Source organism: Macaca nemestrina, chromosome 8 (assembly GCF_043159975.1).
Source record: "Macaca nemestrina isolate mMacNem1 chromosome 8, mMacNem.hap1, whole genome shotgun sequence".
Taxonomy (NCBI): Eukaryota; Metazoa; Chordata; class Mammalia; order Primates; family Cercopithecidae; genus Macaca; species Macaca nemestrina.
Genome location: NC_092132.1, coordinates 91,593,406 through 91,609,369, shown reverse-complemented (window position 1 = coordinate 91,609,369; position 15,964 = coordinate 91,593,406). Strand labels below are relative to the sequence as shown.

General features: G+C 35.3%; 1 protein-coding gene across 2 annotated transcripts in view; it reads right to left on the bottom strand.

Moving 5' to 3' along the window:
* LOC105482300 (ATPase H+ transporting V1 subunit H) overlaps nucleotides 1-15,964 on the bottom strand; it is a 121,012-nt gene that overhangs the window by 39,612 nt on the left and 65,436 nt on the right. For both annotated transcript variants that reach the window (XM_011742328.2, XM_011742329.3), the window contains 2 exons: nucleotides 8,309-8,487; nucleotides 5,470-5,595 (listed from right to left, as the gene is read on the bottom strand). In XM_011742328.2, the coding sequence (XP_011740630.1) occupies nucleotides 5,470-5,595; nucleotides 8,309-8,487 (305 nt within the window). The remainder of the gene's footprint in view (nucleotides 1-5,469; nucleotides 5,596-8,308; nucleotides 8,488-15,964) is intronic.

Here is a 15,964-nt window from a genome sequence, read left to right as displayed (position 1 = left end):
ATACAGTATATAACACAGGTAACATTCAAAATATGTATTAATCAACTGTTTATTATCAGTGAGGCTTCTAGTCAACAGGAAGTTATTAGTAGTTAAGTTTTGGAGAAGCTAAAAGTTATACATGGCTTTTTGACTGTGGGGAAGGAGGGTCGGCATCCCTAATTCCTGCATATTCGAGGGCCAACAGCAGACAGAAAATACAAAGGAATCCAATAAAGAAAAGGGTATTATAAGGTCAATCTACAAAACTCAATTGTTTTTCTATAAACTTGCAATAAATAATTTAAAAAAAAGAAAACAACTTCATTTACAATAGCATCAAAAGGACAAAATATTTAGAAATAAATTTAACAAAAGACATGCCAAATTTATATTCTGAAATCTACAAAACACTGTTGAAAGAAATTAAATATGATCTAAACAAATCAGAAAACATCCCAGGTTCATGGATCTGAATACCAAATACTTCCCAAACTGACATACAGCTTCAACGGAATCCCTATTTGAGTCCAAACTGGGTTCTTTGTAGATTTTAACGAGGTGATTCTAAAATTCATATGAAATGTTAAGGGACCCAGAATAGCCAAAATCATCTTGGAAACAAAAGAGCAGACTTCTTCCAGTTTCTGGTATAGCATGTAAAGAGCTTGGAAATCATCACTCCGATCTTCACAGCAGGAAAAAAAACAAATGCTGAACAAAACAAGTCGTCTTAGATCCATCAGGATCCATCAGAGAACTGAGGTCCCAAGACAAAGCACCTCCCTGGAAGCTAGAGAGATGGGTGACAGAGAATCAAAGCTTATTGGGAGCAGAAACTGCTGTTGGATCTATCAACTGGTAGAAACACTTAAAGGCAAACTGACTAATTGCTAAAGATTGAACAAAAACTAGCTAGAGAAATAAAAACCCCAAGGAGTCTAGTCTTATGGAAGTTAGGTGGCCTTCACAGTGCTCACCTAAGGAGAAGTGGATAATCGAATAGGCCTATATCTATTAAAGAAATGAGTAATTAATAACCTTACAAAACAGAAAGCAACAGGCCTACATGTTCTCACTGGTAAATTATGTCACACATTTAAGAAAGAAACAATACCAATTCTCTACAGTCTCTTCCAGAAAACAGAAGCAGAGGGAACAACTCTTAAATCATTCTATGAGACCAACATGACCATAATCCCAAAATCAGAAAAAGACATCACAAGAAAGGAAATTTACAGAGCACTATCTCTCATGAACACAGATGCAAAAATCCTCAACAAAAATATTGGCAAATCAAATCTAACAACATGCAAAATGAATTATTAAACTATGACCACACAGGATTGAGTCCGGCTATAGTGTAATATTTTGTAGTGTAATATTTGAGAATCAATTAATATAGCCCATCACACCAACAGGCTAAAGAAGAAAAACCATATCAATAGAGTTAGGAAAATTATTTGACAAATTCAATATCCATTCATGATAAAAACTCTCAGCAAATTAGGAATAGAGGAAAACATTCTCAACTTTACCAAATAAAGATAGTGTGCAAAAAAAAAATCTATAGTTAACATCATACTGAATAATGAGAAACTAGATGCTTTCCTCCCTAAGATCAGGAGCAAGGCAAGGATGTACCCTCTCATCACTGTATTCACCATCATATTGGAAGTATTATTAAGCGTAATAAAACAAAAAAGGAAATAAAAGAAATAATTACAGCAAAGTCACAGGATACAAGGTAAATCTATGATTCACTTGTTTCCCCATACACTATCCCTGAACAATTGGAATTTCAAATTAAAAACACAGCACTAGGCCAAGCATAGTGGCTCATGCCTATAATCCTAGCATTTTGAAAGGCAGAGACGGGAGGATTGCTTTGAGGCCAGGAATTCGAGACCAATCTGGGCAACAGAGTGACATCCCATCTCCACAAAACCTTAAAAAATTACAAAAAAAAAAAATAGCCAGACACGGTGGTATGTGCCTGTAGTCCTAGCTGCTCAGGAGGTTGAGATGGAAGGATCTCTTGAACCCAGGAGTTTGACGTTACAGTTAGCTATGATCACACCACTTCACTCCAGTCTGGATGACAGAGCTAGATCCTGCCTCTTAAAAAAGGGGAAAAGGCCAGGCACGGTGGCTCACGCCTGTAATCCCAGGACTTTGGGAGGCCGAGATGGGTAGATCATGAGGTCAGGAGTTAGAGACTGGCCTGGCCAACATGGTGAAACCCCGTCTCTACTAAAAATACAACAATGAGCTGGGCATGGTGGTGCACTCCTGTAATCCCAGCTACTCAGGAGGCTGAGGCTGGAGAATCTTGAACCCAGGAGGCAGAGGCTGCAGTGAGCCGAGATTGCGCCATTGCAATCTGGGCAATAGAGTGAGACTCTGTCTCAAAAAAAAAAAAAAAAAAAAAAAGAGGCAGGGGGGTGGACAACAACAACAACAACACCACACACCCACCCACACACACACACACACAAGACCATTAGCATCAAAAAAAAAGAGAGAAAGAGAAATACTTAGGTATAAATGTAACAAAATATGTGCAAGATCTATATGAGGAAAACAAAAGCCAAATGAAAGGAATCAAAGAAAATTGAAACAAATAAACAGATATTCCACATTCACAAGTAGAAAGACTCTACACTGTCAAGATACCAATTGTTCCCAACTCCATCTATAGATTCAATACAATCCCAATCAAAATCCTTGCAAGTTATTTTGTAGATACTGACAAACTAAAGTTTGTTTCCATATATTCTAAAGTTATGGAAAAGCAAAAGACCCAGAATGGCCAGCACAATATTAAAGAACAACAAAGTCACAGGACTGACATTACCAACTCCAAGATTTACTATAAAAACAGGACTCAAAACAATATGGTATTGGTAAAAGAATAGACAAATAGATCGCTGAAACAGAAGAGAGGGCCCAGAAATAGACCCACACAAATACAGTCAACTGATCTTGTGACAGTGGAGCAAGGGCAATTCATTGGAGCAAAGATAGTCTTGTCAAAACCCACAGAGCTACATACAAAGTTGAAAAGTTCAGAATGAGGAAACTATACAATACAAAGAGTGAATTCTAATGCAAACTATGTATGAACTTTAGTTAATAACATATCAATATTAGTTCATCAATTGTAACAAATGTACCACACTAATGCTAACAAGTGGACGTTAGAAACAGGAAACGGTGTTGGTGGAGGTAGAGGTAGCATATGAAAGCACTCTACTTTTTGCTCGATTTTTCTGTGAATCTAAAATTGTTCTAAAAATTAAAGTCTATTTTAAAAGTTGTAGTAAGGTATATATTAGTAATTCTCACACTGTGTGTGACAGCAAACTCTAGTAACAATTTAAAATATCTACCAATTAGAGACTCATTAAAGATACACTCTTTTTCTCATAAAAAGAAAAAAGGTAGAAAGTCATACTTCCTGTTTTCCAAACTGACAATAAAGCAACAGCAATCAAAACAGTGTGGTACTGCTATCACAGTAATCTTATTGACCAGCAGAGAGTCCAGAAATAAACCCAAGTCTATAGTCAACTGATTTTCAACAAGGATGCCAAGATAATTCAATAAGTAAAGAATAGTCTTTTCAACAAATAGTACTTAGGACAACTGGATAGCCACATGCAAAAGAAAGAAGTTGGACCCTTACTTCATGCCATATACAAAAATTAACTCAAAATGGATCAAAAACCCAAATGTAAGAGCCAAGTCTTATAAAAATATTGTGAAAACATGGGAGTAAATCTTCATAATCTCAGTTTTAGCAACACACCAAAAGCATGAATAACTAAGAAAAAAATTAATTAGACTTGATAGAAATTTTAAAATTTTTGTGCTTCAAAAGGACACTGTCAAGAAAGTGATAAGATAACCCACAACATGAGATAAAATATTTACAAATCACATATCTGAATCTGGGACCTGTATCCAGAATATATAAAGAACCCTTACAACTAAGTAATAAAAAGACAACCCAACTGAAAAATGAGCCAAGCATCTAAACAGACATTTCTCCAAAGTAGATATACAAATGGCCCACAAGCACATGAAAAAGATGCTTGACATTATCAGCCATCAGGAATACAAATAGATACCACAATGAGATATCACTGCACACTCACTCAGGTGGCTAGAATCAAAAAGTCAGGTCATAACAAATGTTGGCAAAGATGTGGAGAAATCAGAACCCTCATTCACTGTTAGTGGGAATAGCAAATTGTGTAGCTACTTTGGAAAACAGTCTGGCAGTTCCTCAAATGGTTAATCACAGAGTTAACATATGACTCAGCAATTTCACACCCAAGTATCTAACAGCAAGACAAATGAAAACATACCCACACAACTTGTATCACAACAATTACTGGCAATATTTATAATAACCAAAAGGTGGAAACAACCCAAAAGTTCATGAACTGATGAGTGCATAAATAAAATGTGGTCTTATCCACATAATAGAAAATCATTCAACCATAAAAAGGAATGAAGTAGTGATAAATTCCACAACATGGATGAACCCTGAACACATTACAGTACGTGAAAGAAGCCGGTCATGAAAAACATACATGATTCCATTTACATGAAATTTCTGTAACAGGCAAATCCAGGTATCAGTGGTTACTTAGGGCTAGGTAGATGGGTGGATAGAGAGGTGATGGCCAAAGGATATGACGTTTCTTTTTGAAGCAATGGGTACAAATATCTGAATATACTATAAACCACTGAATTTTATTGTTTAAACATATGAATTGTATGCTATATAAACTATATCTCACTAAAAAAAGAAACAAACCTACACGTATCAGTCATCTTATTATGACAAAAGTAAACCTGGAGAGCACTGGGGGAAATGTTTTCAACAAATGGAGCTGGTTCAATTAAATATCTATGGAAAGAAAAAAATAAATCCTGTTCCCTACTTTATGCCTTACCCAAAAATCAATTCCAGATGGACTGGGTATCTAACTATAAGAAGTTAAACAATAAAGTTTCCAGGAGATATCATATAAAGACATTTTCGTGACCTTGAGTAGGCAAAAACTTCTTAACCAGGACACAGAAAAGCACTAGCCAAACAGGGAAAGACTGATGAATTGAGCTACATCAAAATTTAGAGCACCTCTTCATCAAGACACCATTAAAAAGTAAAATGGCATGTGACAGAGTGGGGACAAAATGGCTGTGATGAAAATATACATATGAGACAACAACCTCATGTTCAGAATACATATAGAACTCCTGTAGAAGGAAAGAAAATAGACTTGAACAGGCACTTCTCCAAGAAAAGATGTCCAGATGGTCAAATGGATATGAAAAGGTATTTAACCACATTAGTCAGCAAGAAAATACAAATTAAAACCACAGAATATCTAAAATTTAGAGTGACAAAAACAAGTGTTGGTGAGGATTTGGGATAACAGATATTAAGAGTGTAAAGTGGAATAATAAACTTACTTCAAGAGTTCATAGTTCTTCTCATTTAACCTCACGGCATTCTCTCTCCAAAATTTCTCAGATTTGTGCACAGGACTCCATTCCAGCCTTCCAGATTTAAGTTCTGAACTGTATTCATCAAATGAACTATAAAAATGTTTAAAGAATTCAAGGTTTATAAGAATCTGACACTTACTCCAAAATTAAGCAAAATAAAATGTCTTCACTTATTATTTAATTACAAAGACTGACCATCCTTTGTACATTAACAAACTACCACTAAACGAACTTTAAACAATTTAAATAATCTTTAATAAATCATGTGAAATGTTATTCAGTGTAGTAAGGTCCAACTCTCCTGTCAAATTTGAATGCTGGGTATGAGACATAAAAATCAACACTTGCTTTCAAAATCCTTACTCCAATATATACATGAATGTGTATAAGAAAAAAATTGATAGATCTATCAGAATTTCTACCATGACACTTGAAATACTATATTTCCCAGACCAATAGGCAAAATAATATGTTACGTAAAAGCATAGTACTTTAACATAATAAACTCCATTATACTATAAATATCATAAACTATAATAATACATCACAAAAACAAAATCACACGTATTGGCACAGTATTTTACAATGTGATGACAAAGAGTATAGACAGAAATAATTGAATTAATCCATTACGGACTAAAGACAAAAGCCTCTGTACATATAACAAACTGCAATTCACCTTAATTTAAAAACCATTCACTGGAGAGTAACTTGATTACTCCAAGCTTTACAGTATGAAAATTTTTAATGTGGTTAGCCAGTAGACAAACACACTGTCAGAACATACTTGGACTTTCTCTCAAGTAAAAATTTAAAAAAGTATCTAACAGCAAGACAAATGAAAACATACCCACACAACTTGTATCACAACTATTACTGGCAATATTTATAATAACCAAAAGGTGGAAACAACCCAAAAGTTCATGAACTGATGAGTGCATAAATAAAATGTGGTCTTATCCACATAATAGAAAATCATTCAACCATAAAAAGGAATGAAGTAGTGATAAATTCCACAACATGGATGAACCCTGAACACATTACAGTACGTGAAAGAAGCCGGTCATGAAAAACATACATGATTCCATTTACATGAAATTTCTGTAACAGGCAAATCCAGGTATCAGTGGTTACTTAGGGCTAGGTAGATGGGTGGATAGAGAGGTGATGGCCAAAGGATATGACGTTTCTTTTTGAAGCAATGGGTACAAATATCTGAATATACTATAAACCACTGAATTTTATTGTTTAAACATATGAATTGTATGCTATATAATAATTTAAATTAATACTAATAGTAATTCAGTATAACCAAGATGTACTAGATAAATTGATCAGAGGGTACCATTTGAATAAAGCAGTAAAACACTTTAATGTAGGGCCAGTTAGTACAAGAAGTAAACTAGTATTTTTAATATTCGTATCCTAATCCTATAATAGCAAAAACAGAGACCAGCCTCTTTTAGCTGCGTCCATCACCCTATTAGCTTTATGTAAATAGTATCTTTCAAATTACCAAATTCAAGGTGAAAAATCAGTAATAATTAGCTAAAATGGATTAAATCATTTAGAAAGCTATCACTAATCTTATTTTTTACAAAAACAGGCCTTAAATGATTATTACAGAGAACCAGTCATCAGTTTTTAATAAACATAGTAACAGAAAGTATAGCTGTGAAGCCTATTCCTGGCCTGCCTATTATAATCAATGTATCCATATTTGAAATATTTGAAATTCTAGAATAATAAAAATCATTTTTCTTCCTCCACAAGATCCATTACAAACCACTGATACAGATAACACCTCCCACCTCTGGGAAATCTTTGGGCCTTGGGATTATGGCTGCACTGAATCATCTGGTAAATACATTTCTGGAGCACATACTATGCGCTGAAGGCGTTTGCAGAGCAGACGGAACCTCACAACAAATCCTGCAAGGTTAACATTTTTATTACTGTTTTACTAAAAGAAAAACAGACTTGAAAAACTCAAGAAGCTTGTGCAAGGTCACACATGGAAAAAGTAGCCAAACAATTCCAAGAATCAGCCTGGCTCCAAACCCTAGTCCACCCAAGACAAGTACCTATTTCCAGAGAGTAACCCTTTAAAAAACGTGCCAATGGTAATTTAAAAACAAAGAATACGAGTGTTAATGGAAAAGATCATCAAGATATGATGTACAAAACAGAAAAAGAACAAGATCCAAAAGAATATGCAGAGCCCCATTTGTGGGTTGTAGGGGGCAGGCAGAGAAGGGCTAGAAGGCTTTTTAGAAGCCAACACAAGAGACACGAGGGAGAGTGAGGCGAGGCAGTGAAGATGGTGGGAGTGGCATGCAGTTCCTTCCATACTGGCTAATTCTTTCCCTGTATATACATTATTTACATTACTTTTAATATTAAAAAATGAGACAAAAGTCCTTCAAAAAGCAGGAAAACAAATACTTTCTCCATATACAGGCAAACCTCCTCCACTAATTAACAAACTACTGTTGTTGCTTAAAAAGACTCTAAGAGAAGACTCTCGAGGAGCTCCAGGGTGGAGTCACATCCTGAGGGAGTAAAGCTGGTCAGAGTTTAGACAGCAAAAAACAGTGGGAACCTCCCCAAATTAGAAGAGATAACACAGTTCTGTCCAACTGTTGCCATGTCAGAATGATGTCTTCCCAGGAGACATTAATGTATTTTAGTGAACTCTCTTGATTTGTATAGGTGACAACAAATTCAGGTTTTCTTAAAATGCTATGCAAGTCGAACAAAGTCCAACAGATCCAGCACATGAGAATTAAAAAGAATAACACACCTAAGGTCCTGGACACTCTCTCCAAGTTTTTCCAAAAGAAATTTGATATCTTCGCTGATATCTTCATCATCGTACTTCTGCTGCTCCAAGTTCTCCAACTGTTTCAGAACTTTGCACTGAATCATAGCCAGGGCATATTCTTGGCGAGTTTCTCTTTCAGTTGATTTTTCTAAAAAGTTCTGGGTTAGACAAAGTGATAGTGAGAAACTACATAATTTGTCATGTGATGTTCACAGACCTCTGCACATTCTTTTATAGTCTCTCTCCTCCTCCTATTCTCAAGTTTAACTATCACCTTGAAGTGGATGACTCTATCTCAAATCCTTACTTCGCTCCTGAGTGTCTGTCCCATATCAGAAGCCTACTTCTGATCACTTTTGTATTTCCTGGATTACTAAACATCTTTAATTATTGACCCAGATGAGCCCTACAACACTGAACACGTTTACAATGAAATCCACCAGAATCCTTTCTCATGGCCTTGCTCTGGCTGTGAGCTCTCGTTTGTTGCCCACCTAGAGCACACAGGATACTAAGAAAGAGTGTTTCTTCAAGTTCGCAGTCAAGCCAAGTTCTCCAGTTCCCAGTCTGTCACCATTTTCCCACGTCTATAATAAAATTGTAAGTGCACAAGGGACAACAATTTTTTAAACTCCCTTGTTTGAACAATTATCAGAAAAGTTTTGCAACATTCAGGCAAATTCCTGAGTTCTCTTCTAGGATTTTCTATTTCTAAGAGTACTTAAGAAAACAACAAAAGAATCCACAAATTTGTAAAAATAAGCTGTCATGGAATTAAGCAATGTTTCTAAGTAAGGACCAGGCTAAACTCTTGGAACAAGAAGCAACAACACAGACCTCTGTTTTCAAAAAAGTTACTTTCACCAAGCTGGTTTAAAAAGCCTGTCAAATTAAAAAAAAAAAAAAAACCCACACACAGTAACAATTAACTCCAATTGTAACAAAATTTGAATATTTTTCTTTTTACAAGTAAGTTCTATCCCTAATAATGAGGCTGAACAAATGCACAAAGTGATTTAGCTTAGCATGTGGAAGTCAGTGAAACCAATGCCCACCAACCTTCCCTTTATGTTTCTACCAGATTTTAAGTACCCTGAGAGTAGTTTGCCTTATTTTTCTTTCTAGCACAAGTGCTCAGCTCAGAGTTGATATTTAATAATAAAATATTTGTGAACCTAATATTCCTCCTCAGTGCTTACATCGATAGATATGAGAAATTACTTGCAATCCTCCTTATTATGAATAGATGAGTAGAGTAACAGCAACAGTATAACTAAATTAATTTGCTTTTAAAATTACTTCAAAACTAAAACATGAACGTCCACTCAGGTATGATGGATTTAAGAACCTACTGAACCAACCTCTCTCTGGCAGAAAACAACTATAAAACCTGAACAGACTGAAAAGGCAACTACTTAAAAAAAACAGTAAATAGAAGCAGACAGACTCTGGTATGAAGTTCATACTCACATACAGTAGGGAAGTCAAGGAACAATACAAGTACGTTCCTGTCACTGCAATTTTTATCCTGAAGCTAAGGCACAGTGGCAGAGAAGCCACAGAAAAGCCAAAAATAGTCTTTCTGGCCTGGGGAACCAGAAAAGTGAAGCTGGAAAAACATGAACGCTGAGGGGTAAGGCTGGGGGGAGCCCCAGAAAACAAAGAGCAATAAAGGAGACCCAAATCCTGTCTGAATACAGCTCCAGAATGAACCAGATACTAGAACTAACAAAGACTTCAAAGCAATTATTATAAAAATCCTCAATGAAATAAAATGCTTTCAATACATGAAAAATTTCAAACAAAAAAGGTATAAATTATTTAAAAAGAAACAGAAATCCTAGAAGTAAAACTACAATTTCTGAAATCAAAAAATCAGCTGATGGACTTAAGAACCAAGTGGAGATAAAACAGAAAAAGAGTAAGTGAACTTGAAAATAAGTTAAAATTATCCAAGGAGAAGAATGAAGAGATAAAAGATTTTTTTTAACAAATGAATAGAGACTCAGTAATCTGTTACATATTATCAAATGACCCAACACATGAGCAACTGGGATACCAAAAGGAGAGGTGGAAGAGAATGGGGCTGATATTTTATTTGAAGAAATAATAGCTGAAAGTTTCCCAAATTCAATGTCAGAGAAATTTTCAGACACAAGATGTCCAGTGAACACCAAGCCCAAGGAAAGGCATAGCATTGTCAAGCCAACAAAAAGTTTAAAGAATATTTTTGTTGCCTATAGAATTCTGAGTTTATAATTCACAAACAGACAAAACTAAAATATAAGAACCAAAGTGATCCTGGTAAACTTCAAGACTATTGAAGTTAACAAAGCTTCCATCTACTTAAAGTCGAAAGTATTCATTTCAGAGAGAGAGGACAGTTCAGTTTGAACTGTTATCTTCAGTCAGAAAAACAAAACTACGATTCTGTGATTTTTTCATCAGGTTACTTCTGAATTTCTATCATGTTACTGTTTTATCCTTTCATGTAAAACATTGTGAACAAAGTGTATATTTACTGGTTCAATTTTAAATATATTCCAGAGACTCCATTTCCAGGAATGGTAAAGTGGCTTCTATCGGATCAACCCTTCCATAGAAACCAACTATAAAATCTGGATGAAATATAAAAGATTACCTGAAGGAACAAAAGGTAGCAGAAACTAGAATGGAGTCTAGATATGAAAAAAAGAAAGGAATGACACTAGGAAAATTTCTAGTTTTATATATGGCTCTCTTCCTGAAGATAGGCTCCACTCAGAAAAATGCAGGTAAAACTCAAGACGGAAACCACAGCCTCAATTGCCTAAGGAGACAGAGGACAGTTCAGAGTGACGATAGCAGCTAGAAAGTGAGAGGAGAAATCAGAGAGAAACATAAAGGAGATCCAAATTCTGCATATGAACTCTGCCCAAATCTCTAGCTGACCAGGGACCTATGCAATGCAAGGACAAACTCCCAGCAGCCCAGCTACATCTAAAAGAACTGAAAAAATATTTAAGCTGCTTCTCACCACAGGAAGAGAGAGCTTGGAGTTGGAGCCCAGCCAAGTTAACTGCCTGCTAAAGAACCTCAATGTCCTATGGAGAAACATAACAGAAACCAGTTCTAGGATGTATGATTTACAACATTCAGAATATACTCCCAAATTAATAAGCATATGAAGAAACAGGAAAATGTGACCAACACTCAAGAGAAAAGTCAGAGAAAGACCAACCCTGAGATGAATTAGATATCGGAGTTTGCAGAAAAAGATTTAAAGTAAACATTACGACTATAACCAAAGAAAAAAACGGTACCAATAAAAAAGCAAAAAAAGAAAGTTCAGTGGAGACACAGACACTAAATTCCCAAATGGAAATCCTAGAAATAAAAATATAGATGATTTGAAATTTTAAAATTTACAAAAGAGCCTAAAAGTAAACTGGAGATGACAAAGGAGTCAGTGAACATGAAGACACAACAATAGAAATTATTCAATTTCAGAGACAGATAGAAAAAAACACTGTTTATTCCCTCCCACAAACAAAGTGAACAAAGGCTCGGTGACTTGCAGTGCAATATCAAAAGGTCTAACGTAAGTGGAATTAGAATGCCAGAAGGCAAGGATAATTAAAAAGGTGCAAATGTATACCTGAAAATATAATGGCCAAAATTTTCCATCTTTAGCAAAAGATACAACTCTACAAATCTGTAAGTTCAGTAAATACTAGGAAAGGTAGATACAAATAAAACTAAATCCAGACACATCACAGTCAATCTTCAGAAAACCAAATATAGTAAAATTTTCATAGCAACCAGAAAAAGATAACACATTATATACAGGGAACAAAAATACAAAGGAAAGGTGACTTCTCGTCAGAAATTATGGAGATAATTCTGCTGAGAGAGAGTATTAAAAAAAGAGAGAGAAAAATAAAGGAGAAAGGTCAGAAGAAAGTGGATGATATCTTGAAAGTACTGAAAGGAAAAAAAAAAAATTATATCCAGCAAAAATATCCTTCCAGAATAAAGGTAAAATAAAATCATTTTTTATAATAAAACTGAGATAATCAGTCACCAGCAGACATACGCTGGAAGATATCCAAAAGCAGGGATTGGCTAACATTTTCTGTGAAAGGCTGAAGAGTAAATATTTTAGGCTTTGCAGTCTGTCACAACTGCACAATTCTACTATTACGGTGCAAAAGCAGTCATTAAAAAACATAAATGAGCAAAGCAGTGTTCCAATAAAGCTTTATTTATAAAAACAGGTGGACCACATTTGGCCCATAGGCTTCCAAAGTTTGCTGATCCCTGGGCTAAAGAAAATTCTGCAGCTAAAGGAAAGTGATACCACAAGCGGAAAGCTGAGTGTCCAGAAAAGAAAAAAGAACTGCAGATATCATATTAATATATAGCTGGATAAATATAAAACACTATTTCTCCCTTTTTACTTCCATAATATACATGAGATTGCTTAAAGCACAGGTTAAAACCCTGTATTGTAGGGCTTATAACATGTAAATACAGTAATATGACAACTGTAGCATGAAAGACTACAAGTGCTCACATTTTCCATAAGCTAGTACAAGAGAAAGGATGTGGACTTTGACTCCAAAATCACCTCTAAGAAATAAAATAGTGCAAAAAGAAACAGTTAAAGACCCCAAAGAAATGTTATGATAATTTTTTTAAATTTATTAATATATAACAGATGGACCTATTTGGGGAGTACATGTGACATTTTGATACAATCATATATAATTTATAATTATCAAATCAAGGTAATTGGGATGCCCACCACTTTAAACATTTATCTTTTCTTTATGTTGGGAACATCTAAATTATTATCTTCTAGGTATTCTGAAATATACAGTAGATTACTGTTTACTATCAACCTGCTGAATTGTACATTAGGTCTTATTTCTTCTATATAACTGTATTTTTGTACCCATTAACCAATCTCACTTCATCCCCTCCTATCCCGGTACCCTTCTCAGCCTCTGACAACTGAAGATTATTCAGCCATAGAAAAGAATGAAATTCTCTCATCTGCAGCAACATGGACAGAACTGGAGATCATTACGGTAAGTAAAATGAAATTTTTAAAGGATGCACTTAACCCAAGAGAAAGCAAAAATGGAAGACAGAAGAACAAAAAAACAGATAAGCAAAGAGAAAACAAAGAGTAAAATCGTAGGCCTAAATCCAATCATATCAACAGTTATTGTAAATGCCAGTGAACTAAATACTCCAGTTAAGAGGCAGAAATTATTTGAATAGATAAAAATGTAAGACCCAAGAATGTGTTGCCTAAAAGAGACAAACTAAATATGACACAGGCAAGTTGAAACTAAGAAGGAAAAAGATATAGCATGCAACCATAAGCCTAAGAATGCTGCAGTGTGATATTAACTTCAAATAAAGTAAACAAAGAGCACTACCAGTGATAAAGAAGGATATTTCACAATGATACAAAGGCCAATTCACCAGGAAAATGTAACATTCGTAAGTGTTTTAATTACAGAGCTTCAAAATTCATGAAGCAAAAATTGACAAAACTGAAGAAAGAAATAGACAAATCCACAATAATAGCTAGAGATTTTAACAGCTCTCTCAGCAATTGATAGAACCACTAAACAAAAAAATCAGTACACAGATCTAAATAACACTGTCAACCACCCTGACCTAAATGACACAGAACACAACTCCACTTGCAAAATATGCATTCTTTTAAGTGCCCTTGGTACATCCACTATGACAGACTATAAGACAAGCCATAAAATGAGTCTCAAATTTCAAAGGATTGAATTCTTACAGAATATGTTCTTAACCATAATGGAATTAAGCTAAAGACCAGTAACTTTCTACTTGGAAATTTAACAATGCACTCCTATGTAATCCAAAGTCAAAGAAGAAATCATGATGTATGACACTAATATTATTACATGCTTGTCTCCTTTATTAAAATGTGAGATCCTAGTAAATAGGACATACTAGATATCACAGATTATGTTTAATTCTTTTCTTAATCCCCAGTTCCTTGTATGACTACTTCTACAAACTATTCTCTTTCAGAACACCTGTTATTTCTTTCTAAACAAATTATTTTCTAAGACCTTCAACTATGGGGAGGCGTAAATCTGTTAACCTCTTACTCTTTTTTTTTTTTTTTTTTTTTTTTTTTTTGAGACGGAGTCTCACTCTGTTGCCCAGGCTGGAGTGTAGTGGCCGGATCTCAGCTCACTGCAAGCTCCGCCTCCCAGGTTCGGGCCATTCTCCTGTCTCAGCCTCCTGAGTAGCTGGGACTACAGGTGCCCGCCACCTCGACCGGCTAGTTTTTTGTATTTTTTAGTAGAGACGGGGTTTCACCGTGTTAGCCAGGATGGTCTCGATCTCCTGACCTAGTGATCCACCCGTCTCGGCCTCCCAAAGTGCTGGGATTACAGGCTTGAGCCACCGCGCCCGGCCAACCTCTTACTCTTATAAAACTCTTCCTCTCTTCCTTCCCTTTTGTGAGATTTCACTTATTTTTCTACTAAACTTTCTACGGTCTTTTCCAGTTACTTTTCCTATTACCCTCTCTTCTAACTTTAGAAACATATCACAGCTCTTTTGTTTATGTCTTTTGTTAATTTCATTACATGTATTTGTTGACCAGAGAATTAAACTCCATCTTTAAGATATTATCGGCTGAATGCAATGGCTCATGCCTGTAATCCCAGCACTTTGGGAGGCCAAGGCAAGTGGATTACCTAAGGTCAGGGGTTCTAGATCAGCCTGGTCAACACAGTGAAACCCCATCTCTACTAAAAATACAAAAATTAGCCGGGCGTGGTGCTGCATGGAAGGCTGAGGCAGGAGAATCGCTTGAACACAGGAGGTACAGGTTGCAGCAAGCTGAGATCACACCACTGCACTCCAGCCTCGGCAACAGAGTCAGATTCTGTCTCAAAAAAAAAAAAAAAAAAACAAGATATTATCATAACTAATGGCTTCAACTATAACTTCAACACATTCAATAACTAATGTAGAACAGCCCTATGGTATTCTTCTAAAACGAACTTCTCTTTCAATTGTCCAAAATAACAGCATTTCAAAGATTAGTCATTTTTGATTCTCCCTTTTTCTTCAACTGCGTGAAATCAATCATTAAGCCTTCTCTATTCTTCTTTAAATACATATTCTCATTTCATTGCTTCATCTTACTATAAAAAATGAAAAGAAGGAATAAATGGGTTATAAAAAGTAGTTAAGAAACTGAATCAGTCAGAAACAATCTACTTAATCTGGCAGCAACACTTTCTTTGAAATACGTTATTCTTTCTCTAAAAGTAAATGATATCTTCACCTCAACAAAAGCAAAAGTGACCAATCCAGTATAAACATCATTTTTGCCTTTGGCAAATTAATGGTGCAGAGGGATGTTGACATCTCTAAGAACAAGGTGGAATCAGGTGACAATTCAGATCTTTCTGTCAGCAAAACTGAATTGCTGGCCTTGTAAAATATATGTGAAAGCAGTGCTTTAAAAACCATCGGTGGTGAAGACCGGTTTTGCTTGTTTTTTGATTTTTCAATCAGTCATGAACAAATACTTTTATAAAACACAGTAAGAATGAATTTTAAGACATGTAAAATACAAGTTCA